The sequence below is a fragment of the Hyperolius riggenbachi genome, chromosome 10 (assembly GCF_040937935.1).
Source record: "Hyperolius riggenbachi isolate aHypRig1 chromosome 10, aHypRig1.pri, whole genome shotgun sequence".
In the NCBI taxonomy this organism is placed as follows: Eukaryota; Metazoa; Chordata; class Amphibia; order Anura; family Hyperoliidae; genus Hyperolius; species Hyperolius riggenbachi.
In genome coordinates this window covers 228,752,171-228,768,355 of record NC_090655.1, presented here as the reverse complement: position 1 = coordinate 228,768,355, position 16,185 = coordinate 228,752,171, and the positions used below count along the sequence as shown (strand labels likewise).

General features: G+C 43.2%; 1 protein-coding gene across 1 annotated transcript in view; it reads left to right on the top strand.

Annotated features, from left to right (window-relative positions):
* LOC137536873 (zinc finger protein 585A-like) overlaps positions 1-16,185 on the top strand; it is a 52,233-nt gene that overhangs the window by 17,041 nt on the left and 19,007 nt on the right. Inside the window, exons 3-7 of the mRNA XM_068259056.1 lie at positions 12,037-12,156; positions 13,129-13,299; positions 13,430-13,505; positions 13,627-13,724; positions 13,819-14,038. Coding sequence (XP_068115157.1) covers positions 12,037-12,156; positions 13,129-13,299; positions 13,430-13,505; positions 13,627-13,724; positions 13,819-14,038 — 685 coding nt within the window. The remainder of the gene's footprint in view (positions 1-12,036; positions 12,157-13,128; positions 13,300-13,429; positions 13,506-13,626; positions 13,725-13,818; positions 14,039-16,185) is intronic.

The following is a 16,185-nucleotide window of genomic DNA, read 5'->3' as shown; positions in this document are numbered from 1 at the left end:
GAGGCCAAATTAAAAGGTATTCTGGATGAGGATGAATACGCTTACTTATACGAAGAGAACCCCAGAATTCCTGTGTATTACCATCTCCCCAAAATACATAAGTGCCTCACCAACCCCCCAGGGAGACCCATAATATCGGGGATTGGGTCCATGACATCAAATCTTTCCGGGTATGTAGATCTGTACTTGCAAGATCTTGTTAAAACCACCCCCACCTATATTAAAGATACAGGACATTTTTTAAGAATTCTTGATAATTATGCATGGTCGGAGGGATACTGGCTCTGCACTGTTGATGTTAGCTCCTTATATACAGTGATCCCCCACCAGAAGGGTATAGAAGCTGTTGAGTTTTTTCTACACGAGGCAAAAGTATTGCCTCAGGACCAGATAGAATTTATTTTAGAGAGCATTAGATTTATTCTAAAGCATAACTATTTTGTTTTTGAGGGACAGTATTTCCTCCAGGGCACCGGGACGGCGATGGGGACCCGGTTTGCTCCTTCCTTTGCAAACCTCTACATGGCCCATTGGGAGCGTTTTGTTCTCAATGGGCCAGAGGGCCCCGGACCCTCCCTGGTGCTCTGGAGGAGATTTATAGATGATGCATTTTTTATCTGGCAGGGGACTCGAGCTAGTCTCGATACATTTTTAGGTTGGATTAACGAGAATCAATATAATCTGAAGTTCACAGCTGAATTGAGTAGACAGCAGGTTAACTTCTTAGATCTAACTGTGTATAAAGAAGAGGGCAAGATTCTGACCAAAACATACCTAAAACCAGTAGATACTAATACCTACATTAATATAGACAGCTGCCACCACTATAAGTGGTTGATGAATATTCCTAAAGGCCAGTTCCTAAGACTTAGGAGGAACTGCTCCAAAATAGATGATTTTGACAAAGAGGCTCAAATTTTGCAAGCCAGATTTGAACATAAAGGATATCCACAAGATATCATTTTGGGAGCTAGGGAACAGGCCACATGTACTGCCAGACAGGTTTTATTGGAAGAGAGAGAGAACCGCAATGCCCATACTTTTCAGCAGCCTAGTGTGGTCATGAGATATTCATCCCAGGCCCCCAAGGTGAGGAATATAGTGAGGAAGCATTGGGGTTTATTAAGGGAAGATCCTATACTCACCCCCTTATTATCGGAATATCCGCAAGTAATTTTTAAGAAGTCTAGGAGTTTAGGCAATCTACTAGCACCCACTATTAAGAAATCGGAGATAAAGAAGACAAGGGGATATTTTAAAAGATGTGGGTTTTGCCGAGCATGTAAAGAATCGAATTCCCCCATAGAAAGAATTTACCAGATTACTGCTGGGAATGAAACATTCAGCATGAAAAACGTAACCAATTGCGACACAAAAGGGGTGATATATGTGCTAACTTGCCCCTGTTTAAAGCACTATGTGGGTAGAACAAAACGTACTCTAAAAGAAAGATTGAGTGAACATTGCACCAATATTAAAAAGGGCAATAAAGAACATCCCTTATCAGCACACTACAAAATGGAACACGGTTGCTCCTTTAAGGGATCTAAATATTGTGTCATCGAACAAGTAGTAAGACCATGGAGAGGTGGCGATTTCTTATTAGAAATGTCCAGACGTGAAACTATGTGGATATTTAATCTAAACACACTAGTTCCGCACGGATTGAACAAAGATCTTGAGCTGCATGCCTTTCAATAATCCTATTAACCACACAGTATAAAGAACTACCCTCCTATTCCCCAGTAGCCAAGCTTTGAGAAAGAGAGGCGTTCCTCTCGAAACGTCAGCGGAGGCTACAGTCGTGACGTCACGCCATAGAGGGGAAGGAGGCGTGGCGGAGTTCCGTACCGGGAAGTTGTGGAGCAGAACGGAAGTTTGCCGTACTGAAGGTTTGCATCATCCACGTGACCCACGCCATCCGGACCCCCTGGAAGCCGGGCACGCTTGCCCGACACTGCACTGCAGGTCCAGTCTCTCTCACCTAGCCGCCGGCCGGGGCTGGTGAGATTGAGCGGCTTCCCGGAAGATACTATCCGCCACAGGATTCATCATCAGAGGACTCAACACCTCAGGAGGGTGAGACCGCTCTACTTTAATCGTATCAAGCATTGATCCACATTACTTTGATGACTCACCACCCAGCCTGTTTTGCTTGCCAGCATCTTACTAGGCTTAAACGCCAGCTAACACCTTGCTTAATCTCTGCTTGCATCAAAGCTACTATTGCTATTACGCTTGGAAATTAATTATGCTAGCTCAATGAGCAGATATTGAGGTCTGTTGGGAACACCATCTCCTTACTAACACACGAATTATTTCTACAAAGTTCGCTGCTGCATCTGATCCATTACTGTTTCCTCGCAGGAGACACTGACCTCCTAGAGCAGGGCTGTTGCTCTAACTCATTCAAGTGCTATTAAGTATTACAACACAGCACTGGATCTACTGTTTTATGATTTTACTTTTATATGTATTTTATGTCACTATTGGGCTAATGCCCTTTTATACAGCTGTTCAGGTTATTTTGCCCAATATTTTATTAAAATTTCGTATTTCCATTCGACAAGCGCATCTGTAAGTTTTTGTATTTAAAGTTTTAGGAATTGGGATCCCTTTACAGTTTTGCCGCTGTCTGACTGGGCGCAACATCATTACAGTTTTTGTATTCCAATCTCTTTGGTTTGGTTGCTGCACTTTATCTTTTTTCATCTTAAACCAGCATTTTGGATTGTTGGCTCATTGTGCTTTTTGCATGTGAGGATTTTAATAAATGTTTTTATACGTTGGTTCTTGTGCTGTTCAGTTAACCTCCCCGGCGTTTGATTTCCCTGCAATTTTTGTACCAAAAGCGGTAACATTTTTTTAGGTGTTTCTTTATATTGTAAGTATTTCTGTGGACCGCTTGCAAGTTGTGGTCTTGCAAGCTGTCCGCAAGCTTGCATACAATATAAAAATAAACATTTTTTTTTTTATTATTGTTAATTTTCATAATTTTTTTTGTACCATTTGCTGCTATGGCAGTAGTGCTGCCCATAGTTTTTTTTTTTTTTTTTTTTTTTTTTTTTTTTTTTACACTAAGCATTTTTTATATATGATCCAACAAAGATGTTTGTATTGAATCTATAAAAAAAATGTAATTTGCCTTCTGATGTGAGGAGGCTGCGTACGGCCGACACAAGGGGGCGCACACCCGTCATCAGAGGGACCCGCTGGATAGCTAGGCAACTGGTATTGCTTAAAGAGTAACTGTCAGGCTGCAAAAGCTAATTTAAACCTCTATTCTCCTGTGTTAAACAGTTTAGAAGGAAGCCAAAAAGGCAATACTGCAGTTAAAAATCTCTCTTACTTTAGATGTTTGCTGACAGCAAGGCTCCGTATTCCCAGGCTCCTAAGAAGGACGCAAGCCGAATAACAGATACTGCAAAGCATTCTGGGGCCCTCCCCTAGCTGCTAGTGAGGCTCAAGTTTCAACAGCATGTAACAGTCTAGCTCACAGCACTAATAAATCTCGGGCAGAGTACACTGCAGGAGTCCGCTATTGTTCCTAGCCACATGGCTAATTAATATTCACTGCACAGTAGTGTTATTCATTACCAGCGTTTGTGAGAGTGGAATCATCAGGAAGCAGGCAGGACATGACGACACATTTGGCTTCATAGGAGACAGACAAACATGGAACCTGCCATGAGCTGTCAGGAGCATCATTCTCTGCAAATACTATATAAAAATTATGTGAAGTACAAACATGGACAGTGAAATGCATATGTAATGTAAGTACAGCCAATCTTTAGCTACTGATATATGTGTTTATTTTCTCTGAGACCTTATACCTAACAGCTCCTCTTTAAAAGGAAATAAATACTATGCCTTCAAGAACAAAAGGGACAACATTCAAGACTCCTACTAGCTTCATAAGATGTGAAACTACAGCAGTCATATAGCACACATAAGATCAATTTAAAAAATGGTGTTACAATCCCTATATGTAATAGATGTGACCTATTCCTTAAAGTGGACCCGAGCTCTTGCAAATAACAGACTGAAAAGTGTTCATTTCACATAGAAATCAGCTGCACTGAGCTGCATTTGTTTATTTAGCTACAGTTGAGTGTTATTATCTGTAGGAGTGTGTTATCAGTAGGCATGACTCACAGCACCTTGGCCCTGGCAGGGCTGGCTGTACAGGAAAAGACAGGTGCTTTAACCCTTGCTTTGCTCCCTAAAAGTTCCTTCAGTAAATTTTCAGAGGTTTGGAGGGATTTCTGTGCATTGTAACAAAGATTGTTTACCCTGATTGTATTCCTACTGTGCCTAATCTTTTAGTGCAGAGAGGAAGTTCTGAGCTCAGGTTCACTTTAAGGTCAAATTTGTGTGAGCGCTCGCATCCTAGTTTATATACACCAAAGACTCCATCTCAATGTGAGCAAGGGGTTGATTCACTAACAATAACGCGCTCTAGCAGCATTAATACAAGCGAGCGCACGCTACGTGCAGTTCTGTTAGCGTAACGTGTGCTCTTAACTTACGCACAATCCTTTGAAGTGCTGCGAGATGTGATGGTAGCATGACCACAATACTTCACTAGCGCGGCTGCAACTATGTTAATGTAGTAATGGCCACACTAGTGATGTATCGACAGTCCTGCTACCATCGCATCATGCGGTACTTCGAAGGATTGCACATAAGTTAAGAGTGCACATTATGCTGACAGGGCCATGCGTAGTGTGTGCTCACTTGTATTAACTTATGCTGCTTGTGCACATTATTGTTAGTGAATCAACCCCAAAGCTCTACATAGATATACACTCACCTAAAGGATTATTAGGAACACCATACTAATACAGTGTTTGACCTCCTTTCACCTTCAGAACTGCCTTAATTCTATGTGGCATTGATTCAACAAGGTGCTGAAAGCATTCTTTAGAAACGTTGGCCCATATTGATAGGATAGCATCTTGCAGTTGATGGAGATTTGTGGGATACACACCCAGGGCACGAAGCCAGAGACGGGACAAGGTCCTCCAGCACCCAAGGCTGAGACACCAAAGTGCGCCCCCCATCCCTCCCACTCCAGCCATCACACAATGATTGCTATTAGACTAAGAGGTGATGCAGGGCCCCCTCCCAACACCTTAATCTCTAGTTATCTGGCTTGCAGTCACTGCCAGGTATCCCCTTTTCTTATTTCTCTCTGCTTCAAACACAATAGGGGAATGATAGCTGAGTGAGTTGTGTGCCCTGTCCTACACTGCGCCCTGAGGCTGGAGCCTCTCTTCCCCTGCCTCGGCCCGGCCCTGCACGAAGCTCCCATTCCATCACATCCCAAAGATGCTCTATTGGGTTGAGATCTAGTGACTGTGGGGGCCATTTTAGTACAGTGAACTCATTGTCATGTTAAAGAAACCAATTTGAAATGATCTGAGCTTTGTGACATGGTCCATTATCCTGCTGGAAGTAGTCATCAGAGGATGGGTACATGGCGGTCATGAAGGGATAGACATGGTTAGAAACAATGCTCAGGTAGCCTGTGGCATTTAAACGATGCCCAATTGGCACTACGGGGCCTAAGTGTGCCAAGAAAACATCTCCCACACCATTACACCACCACCACCAGCCTGCACAGTGGTAACATGGCATGATGGATCCATGTTCTCATTCTGTTTACGCGAAATTCTGACTCTATTGAGACTCATCAGACCAGGCAACATTTTCCAGTCTTTAACTGTCCAATTTTGGTGAGCTCGTGCAAATTGTAGCCTCTTTTTCCTATTTGTAGTGGAGATGAGTGGTACCCGGTGAGGTCTTCTGCTGTTGTAGCCCATCAGCCTCAAGGTTGTGCGTGTTGTGGCTTCACAAATGCTTTGCTGCATACCTCGATTGTAACGAGTGGTTATTTCAGTCAACATTGCTCTTCTATCATCTTGAATCAGTCGGCCCATTCTCCTCTGACCTCTAGCATCAACAAGGCATTTTTGCCCACAGGACTGCCACATACTGGATGTTTTTCCCTTTTCACACCATTCTTTATAAACCCTAGAAATGGTTGTGTGTGAAAATCCCAGCCACTGAGCAGATTGTGAAATACTCAGACCGGCCCGTCTGGCACCAACAACCATGCCACGCTCAAAATTGCATAAATCACCTTTTTTTTTCTCATTCTGACATTCAGTTTGGAGTTCAGGAGATTGTATTGACCAGGACCACACCCCTAAATGCATTGAAGCAACTGCCATGTGATTGGTTGATTAGAGAATTGCATTAATGAGAAATTTAACAGGTGTTAACAGGGTCACCTAATAATCCTTTAGGTGAGTGTATATACATATATACACCTACACACATATAGACCAGATGATCTGTAAACAATAAAAATGTAACGCTAGGAATCACAGGTAATTTAGCCACCCACCTTATGGTGTCCATACAAGGTACAATTTTTTTCATCCAATCTTACCATTTTTATGTAATATAAGGGAACTGCCTACATTATCCTTTCAGTATATTTACTTAATTTACCCTTATACTACATAGACATGGTGATTGGATGAAAAAAAATGTTCCATATATGGGCACCATAAGTGTGATGTTTGTCTAGCCACTAATTGCTCAATAATAGCTGTAGTCAGCCTTGTTACCCATTTGCTTTTTTTTTTTTTTATTGGAAGTTTCCAAGGTTTCTGGAGCAATTCCTGTTACTGTTTTGCTGAGAACTCTTCAGAATCCCTGACCGGACTCTTTGAATTCACCCAAGTATTTTGCAAGCGTTGAGAAGGACAGAGGGAAGGAGGTGGGGTGGACATGCTGTGCATACAGTAGTTCACCCAACACAGGAGATGGGAAAGAGCCATCTGTCTTGTTTGAACAGTCATCTAATCTCTGCATGCATCCTTCGTGCCGACTTTGCTACAGTTAATTGTAATGATGTAGAGGTTAACACTGCTGGAAATTATAATTATGTATTTGCAGTTGGCAGTTACTGGCAAGGCTTGGTCCACTGACAACTGTGAGATATGCATGAACAGCAGACAGCTTATTGCACCCAGTGAATTTAAAAGACCACTATCATGAAACATTGTAAAATTAAAATGAGCCATAAATTACTTTTCTCCTATGTTGCTGTCACTTACAGTAGATAGTGAAAATCTGATGGAACTGACTGGTTTTTGACTAATCCATCTCCTCATGAGGGATTCTCTGGGTTTTCTTTATTTTTAAAAGCACTTAGTGAACGGCAGTTGCTCAGTCCAACTACCTGAATAGTATGCAGGTTGGGGGAGGAGGGGGCTGCATCTTTGCATAGAACCTTTCAAGGGAATGCTTTTGAAAAAAAAAATATATGTATGAAATACTGAGAATCCCCCATGAAGAGGTGTATTAGTCAAAAACCTGTCAGTTCCATCATATTTCTACTAACTACTGTAAGTGGCAGGATCATAGGAGAAAAGTAATGGTACTTATCCGTTAGCCGGGCGCATCCGGCAGGTGGCGCTAATTACTATTCCCCCTCCAGGCCGCCATGGATAGTAGGGAAAGATGTAACTCTGGTGGAGTTTTGTCGCCACCTGCCGGATGCGCCCGGCTAACGGATAAGTACCAAAGTAATTTATAGTTCATTTTACTCTGCAGGAAATAGTTCTTATATGTATATGTTTACGTGTATTTTAAATTTTACAATTTTTTCACGATAGTGGTCCTTTAAGGTACAGTTGTTAAAATAAGTTATGAAATTCCCCTTGCAGGCTGTCCAGATAATGGAAATACTAAGGACTAAGGGGTTGATTCCCAAAATCACAGTAATACTGCCATGCACAGACTGCGCTCAACAGCATTACCCTTATTTCCGTCCTCTAGTACTGTGAGTTACACTTTTAGCATGACCTGCGGTACTTGAGTAGCATGACTGTTGCTAATGTTGTAATGCTCATTAGTACTGGTTGTTACCATAGCAACGGTCACGCTACTCTTAATACTATTGGCTCTGACACCTCCGTGGGTGGGACCTAGAAGTCTCGAAGGTGGTAGGAAATGGCTGAAGTATAATCACTAGACAAATGCGTGCATAGCTCCCAACTGTCCCTCTTTTGGAGGGACAGTCCCTCTTTGAGAGCCCTGTCCCTCTTTCCTCCTCATGTTTCCCTCTTTCTATGTAAATATATATATTTCTCTACTAAAATGTGTGTTTGATTGACTCTAAACTTTATTCCTATCCTTTAAATTGATATATTACTAATTTTCAAATGTAAATATGAAGGAAAATGAACCAGGATAGGAAGGACCAGTGTGGTTTGAATTATAAAACAACATATTTTTCTTATTAAATCTTTATGGTATGAGTGACTGGGGCATGGCGGGGGTGTGATCAGGGGTGTGGCTTAAGTGTCCCTCTTTCTCATCTCAAAAAGTTGGGAGGTATGTACGTGGTCAGTCAAGCCAGTGACCCTGGCTTGACTGACCACGCACATACCTCCCAACTTTTTGGGAGATGTCCAGGCAGCGTTCATGTGAATCCTTTAACAAGTTGGGTCAGTAACAGGGTATCCAATACAGAAGTGGGGTCAGGTTCAAGCCGGGCCGGTAACAGGTAATCCAATCTAGAAGAAGCTTAGTCAGAGAGACAGACACAAATCGGCAGCAAGACAAGCATTTGGTGTGAGCGCAATCTCCATAACAAGCCCAGCATAGGCTATCACGGGCACAGACTGAAGCGCTCACTAGGTTCAAATACAAGGCCTGACCAATCGGCGCTCAGCATATCAGCTGACACGCAGGGAAACACGTGGCTACTGTTTACCTAGGCAGAGCGCACACTGAGACGCATCCTCTGCCTGCCGCCCTGCACGCATTAGAGTCAGTGGCAGGGACGGCAACATGAACTGTGAGTTAGCGGCAGGGCCGGCGGCCTGCCGACTCCTTACAGGGGGTCTCGGCTTGCAGATATCTATGTGGCATGGGGACATGGAATATGTTGGCGCTTTATAGATCAATAATAATAATCTGTGTCCAGCATGGGGGACATCTGTGTGGCATGGGGGGACATCTGTGTGGCATGGGAGTTTCAGGCATGAGGACATCAGTGAGGCATGGGGATGTCTGTGGATTGACACTTAAAGAAAACCTGAACTGAAAATTAAAAGTCAAAATAAGCATACACAAGTCATACTTACCTTCCATGTAGTCTACTCCTCAGTGTCTTTCTCCTGTCCCGCGTCCTGTTTGTTCACTGTGATCAAGGGAATTTTCCGTCCTCCATTTTGAAAATGGCCATTACCCATAACATCTTTCTGGTCAGCACACAGTTAAACTGTAACATCGCCCACTTGAGCCATAGGGAAACATGGACATTACCTGGTACATCAGTTTTCCTCTCAGCTATAACTGACAGCAACTGATATATTTCAGATCTGACAAAATATTGTCAGAACTGGAAGGGATTATTGTCAGAAGAAAATGGTGAGCTTCTGAGAGGAACTGATGGCAAGGTAACTATGTAATGTTTATTTGAAGTTACCTCATGTGTTTATTTTAAATATTTTTACTCAGTACAGGTACTCTTTAAAGACAAAATAAAAATATTAAATTACAAGAAAGTCCTATTGAAGAATGTTGTATAGATATATTTGTTTGCCTTATTGGTCTATTTTTGGTGTGGGTTAATTCTGCTCCATACTGGTACTGTACTTTAAATTAAAAATAATTTTAAAAGCTGCAGTTTCTAGATTCAACACAAGGTGGTGCAAAGTAGCAGGAAGTGATGTAATACATAGATTTTGGGGTTAGAGGTGAAGTAGGAGGAAGAAGTAGAGAGGGAACATTGCTGGAACTGGCAGAACAGGAGGTACAGTAATAAGATATTATTTCATAATTATACCTGGTAACTCCCCTGTATCATCCTTTCCATCAGCAGCAGCCCAGAAGTGTCTTTTATACAGTATATATTCAATATATCAATCCTAGAATTATTAAGAACCTCCTCTGCCCAGCCCTGTGTATCTAGGTTGCCTGTGTCAGCCAATGTAGCCCAACATAATGTCAGACCAGCTAATGTAGGGAAACCCCCTGAACCCCTCTATAACACCCCGCCCCCTGTTACATATTAATGTATTCTTAAGCAATCATAAAATACTGAGCAAACACTAGATGTTGCCAATGTGGAACTTGCACTCTTAACTAGTTTTCCGATCATGGAAACCACCACTTAACCAGGAAGGGAATATGTCTGAGCCAATCACAGCTTCCAGCTGCTGGTAAATTAACAAGTTGCCAGTTAATGTATTGGCAGCTGCTGGTGTTCTAATGTTTATGGGCACATCAGACGATGTATGGGCAGATTAACCAAGAGACATATCTGTCTCTGATGGATTTAGATGGGAGAGAGATCTGTTCCCTGCCCACACACCACAGAAATTCCCGATTGATTTCAGCATGAAATCTCTCGGGAATCGTCCTTGTGACGCCGCATCCGCTGCCTTGCTGCCCCCAGCGCTGTCCTCTCTAATGTAAAATGTGCCCCCCCCGATGCCCCGCAAGGTATACATTACCTGACAGTTTCCTGCGCTGGCTCCATGCTCCTTCATCCACGCGCTCCAAGTGGTTGCCGGTGTCACACGCACCCACGTATATGTTGGCAACCAAGTAGGGCGCACGTATGTGAATGGAGGACGGACCCAGCGGCGGACACCGAAAGGTAAAGTCACATTTTACACTTGGGGGCACAGCGCCGGAGGCTCCATCGAGTTTGTTGCTTGTCCCGATAATGCACGCCATTACCGCTGTGCACCCAATCGAGCATGTCGGTTCTGCATCTTGCAATATGTCCTATCGATACCCAAAATTGGTTGCATACCCAAAATGGCAGACCTGTCTTCCCATCTGATTATAATAATCGAATTGGATGATCAATCGGCCGTGAAGTCACCTGATGTATGGTTTCTTGTACTTATTGCACCATTTGCTACTATCATACTAATTGCTGATTGCAGCACAGCAACAAGTAGCCGCAATGCTCAACCACTTAAGGACAAGGCTGTTTTTGGCTGATCTGTGCTGCGTGGGCTCTTCAGCCCACAGCACAGATCAGGATTGAGGCAGAGCGATCAGACTTCCCCCTTTTTTCCCCACTAGGGGGATGTCCTGCTGGGGGGGTCTGATCACCGCCGCTCTATGTGGCCTAGCGGGGGGGGGGGGGGGGCCTCCTCAAAGCCCCCTCCTCAGTGATATTCGGCCTCCCTCTCCTTCCCTTCCTCTCCCTCTCTCTGTGGGCAGCACAGGACGGCGATCCGTCCTTTACCGCCTCTGATAGGCTTCAGCCTATCAGATGCCGGCGATCCCCGGCCAATCAGAGGCCGGGGATCGCCAATCTCCTTTACGGCGCTGCTGCGCAGCGTCGTAAACACCAGGGATTCCTTCCCCGCGTGTTTACATTTAGCCTGCAAGCCGCGATCGGAGGCTCGCAGGCTGTTCACAGAGACACCCTCCGTAAACTGACATGGAACGGCCGCTCGGTCCATGCAAATCCACTTACGACCTGCCGCCGCCTATCGGCGTCAGGCGGTCGTTAAGTGGTTAAAGGACCACTGCTCAAGTAAGCAGTTAAAATCTGACAGAACTGACAGGTTTTGGACTAGTTCATCTCCTCATGGGGGATTCTCAGGGTTTTCTTTGTCTTCAAAAGCTAGCAGTTTCATCGCCAAAATAGTATGGTACCAACCAGCCTCCCTACTCACTTGCACACTATGGGCTTGATTTACTAAACCGTGATAACTCGTTTTTTGCGCACGTTTTCACGATTGCGCATGAAAACGTGCACAAACAGTAGTGAATCAAGCTCAATGTTCTCAGTTGAACTTAGCAACTGCTGTGAGAAAATGCTGTGGAAGGTAAACAAAACCCTGAGAACCCCCCATGAGGAGATGGACTAGTCCAAAACATGTCAGATTTTAACAGCTTAATTTTGAGTGGTCCTTTAAATCTATTTCCACCTTAATAATATAATCCTACATTCCAGATAATGATCATTGTATTATCTCTCCGCAGAGAAGAGCTTCCTATATAGATCACATGACCACATCTGTGGGGATGGAGGAGGAGCACAGTCACATGACTGAGAGGATACTAAACCTCACCCTGAAGATCATCTACCTGCTGACTGGAGAGGTGAGGAGGATTCTGGGAGATCACATGAGGTCTCTCTCATCTTTGTTAGTAAAAACACACACCAGACCAGAGTCTCCAGTAATAACATACAGGCCTGACTGAGAGAGCTATACATGACATCAGTCTTATCTCTGTTAATAATAGAACATACCTGTACACATAACTTTTATGCCTGTCAGTAAAACTACATGCCTGACTAGACAGGGACCTCATGCTTGTCTCTAATCTTAATATACAGGCCTGACTGAGGAGAAGCGAATTCTGGGAGTAACATTGAATCACCTGTGATTTGCGGCAATATAAGTGGAATTTTGGGCTCCGGAGGCGCCTGATAAAGTTACGGGAAACGGGCCCCCCACTATACAAGCTGAAGCTACTAATAGCCCGCGCAAAGCACGCATTTCCACTTATAGCTGCTAAATGCTGCTTTTCTTTTAAGCATAGTACCTGGGGAGGCACACAAACTACCTTGGCAGATATTTAGCAGCGAATCAGAGTAGGAGGGTGGCAGGCGGGACGGATAAGCATAGGATGGAGGGTTAGCTAGGGTTAGGCATTTTATGGCGGGGGGGGGGGGGGGTTAGGGTTAGTCATTTTGCAGCAGGGGATTAGTTAGGGGTAGGCATCGGTTGGAGGATCAGTTAGGGGTAGTTAGGGTTAGGCATCGGTAGAGGGAGGGCTCATGTGAGAGCAGGGTAAGGTTCGGTGTTAGTGAAATATCTGTAAAAATTGCCAATATTTTACTATTGGGATAAAGCAGGTAAATATCAGTAATTATACAGATAATCCACTAGCAAAATTTAACAGTGCCCAAATTACTGCGGCACCCTTTTTAAATGTACACAATAACATGACATTAATCCTATTTCTAATAGTTAAGTAGAGAGGTGAGAATTCAATGTTACTCTTATAAGAGGCCTGACTGGAAGGTGAGCAGGATATGGGAAATCTGTGTGGTTTGTGTTTCCACAGGATTGTGAGGTAGTAAAGAAGACATCTGGTGAGCTGTTGGCACCCAGCGCCTGTCTCCGTGAGGCATCCCGCATCACAATACCTTCACCTCACTACCTGATGTCTGAGAAAGACAATGAGAAGAAGATTCTGAAAATCACTAAAATGATCATACAGCTGCTGATAGGAGAGGTGAGAAGTGTTGAAATTATGGGGCATTATCTAGCACTAGCACAGCAATGTGTCTGGATGGTGACTGCATCACTGTGTGTGTCAGCTTCCTACAAAGTGTCAAGATGTCACTGTCTGTTTCTCCATGCAGGAGTGCCAATATTTAGGACACAATGAACTCTACAAGGCCCCCACAATGGAGAATCAGCCGCCCCTCACATCCCCAGGTAAAAGGAGACTTTCATGTCTTGTGAAGGAGAGGGCAGTATGAAGGGTCCAACTAGATCCCCCCCATTCTTTGATAAACACATAGAGACAATGTATTCAGTCAGTGTGTTCTTCTTACAGATGGATCCAGGAACAGAAGCCCAACAGAGAGAAGTACAGGTCCTGTTTATTCCCAGGATTGCCCACAGGAAGAACATACTTTGCCCCGCCATTATCAGGTAGGTGGAAATGGGATTTAGAACTCAAAAGAGACTCCACTCTCCTAATTTAGTAATGTTTATATGCTAATGTTCTTCTTTTTGGGGGGTTTAGGATGAAGAACTGATTGTTATGAAAGTTAAGGTTAAAAAGGAAGAGGAAGAAGAAGAGGAAACATGCATGATGGGTGATCCATTGACTGATGAGGGTGACATAATGGTGACAATTAAAGAGGAACAGGGCGCATATGTGAGGGCTGATCAGCAATTTTTGGGACAAGGTGAAACAATGGGGACAATTAAAGAAGAGGTATGCCCTCTGGATATCCGTGCTGGTAAGTAATGAGCACAACATCCTGAAATGTTTTACAACTTGGGGATATTTAAGAACTAATACAGTAAAGAGCAATTGACGAAAGTGGTGATGAAAGAGGTAATGAATACAGGAAGGTGTCTGTACACAATTAGATGATTGAAGTGAACTTAGCTGAACTGCACTGTTATTTGCTGTGCTTTTACTTTAATACATTGATCCACATGAGTGTATATTACAAAGAGTGATGTCTCTCACTATTCAACAAATGTTACAAAGAAGTAAGATAGAGATACTGTACACAATATGAAAGGCCCATCTCCATTCCTCAGTGTAACATCATGTTGCCAACAAATGAGGAGGGGATACTGTACACCATATGAAAGGCCCATCTCCATTCATCAGTATAACATCATAGTACCAACAAATGAGGAGGAGATACTGTACACCTTATGAAAGGTCCATCTCCATTCCTCAGTATAACATCATAGTACCAACAAATGAGGAGGAGATACTGTACACCATATGAAAGGCCCATCTTCATTCCTCAGTATAACATCATAGTACCAACAAATGAGGAGGAGATACTGTACACCTTATGAAAGGTCCATCTCCATTCCTCAGTATAACATCATAGTACCAACAAATGAGGAAGAAATACTGTACACCATATGAAAGGTCCATCTCCATTTCTCAGTATAACATCATAGTACCAACAAATGAGGAGGAGATACTGTACACCATATAAAATGTCCATCTCCATTCCTCAGTATAACATCATAGTACCAACAAATGAGGAGGAGATACTGTACACCATATGAAAGGCCCATCTCCATACCTCAGTATAACATCATAGTACCAACAAATGAGGAGGAGATACTGTACACCATATGAAAGGCCCATCTCCATTCCTCAGGATAACTTCATAGTACCAACAAATGAGGAGGATATACTGTACACCATATGAAAGGCCCATCTCCATTCCTCAGTATAACATCATAGTATCAACAAATGAGGAGGAGATACTGTACACCATATGAAAGGCCCATCTCCATTCCTCAGTATAACATCATAGTACCAACAAATGAGGAGGAGATACTGTACACCATATGAAAGGCCCATCTCCATTCCTCAGTATAACATCATGTTCCCAACAAATGAGGAGGAGATACTGTACACCATATGAAAGGCCCATCTCCATTCCTCAGTATAACATCATAGCAGCAACAAATGAGGAGAGAATACTGTACACCATATGAAAGGCCCATCTCCATTCCTCAGTATAACATCATAGTACCAACAAATGAGGAGGATATACTGTACTGTACACCATGTGAAAGACCCAACTCCATTCCTCGGTATAACATCAGTACCAACAAATGAGGAGGAAATACTATACACCATATGAAAGGCCCTTCTCCATTCCTCAGTATAACATCATAGTACCAACAAATGAGGAGGAGATACTGTACACCATATAAAAGGCCCATTTCCATTCCTCAATATAACATCATAGTACCAACAAATGAGGAGGTGATACTGTACACCATATGAAAGGTCCATCTCCATTCCTCAGTATAACATCATAGCACCAACAAATGAGGAGGAGATACTGTGTACACCATGTAAAAGGCCCATCTCCATTCCTCAGTATAACCTCATAGTACCAACAAATGAGGAGGAGATAGGGCTTGATTCACAAAGCCGTGCTAACTGTTAGCACGCTGGTGAAAATCCCATTATCACGCCTAAACTCAGTTTAGGCGTGATAAAATAAACTCACGCGCAAAGTTTTGCATGTAAAGTTTTAGGCATGCAAAAGTTTACGCGCGCAACGCCATTAAACCCTATGCGCCGTTTTGAGCGCACCGGACTTTGCGCAAAACTTTGCGCGCGAGTTTTTCCCTCAAAGCGGTGCTAACCTACTTAATGCAATGCTTATCACGCTCAAAAGTCTTTAGGCGTGCTAACTAGGTTAGCACCGCTTTGTGAATATTAGATTGCAGATCCAATTTCTCCATGAAATGCACTGTTAGGTCATCCCATGAAAGGATACATAAAACTGATCAGTGGTTAATTCCATCCTATCCGTGGCCAAATGGACTATTGCTAAAGTCACCTAGTCATATACTTGGTAGGGTCATTGAAAATATATGTTTTATGCCCACT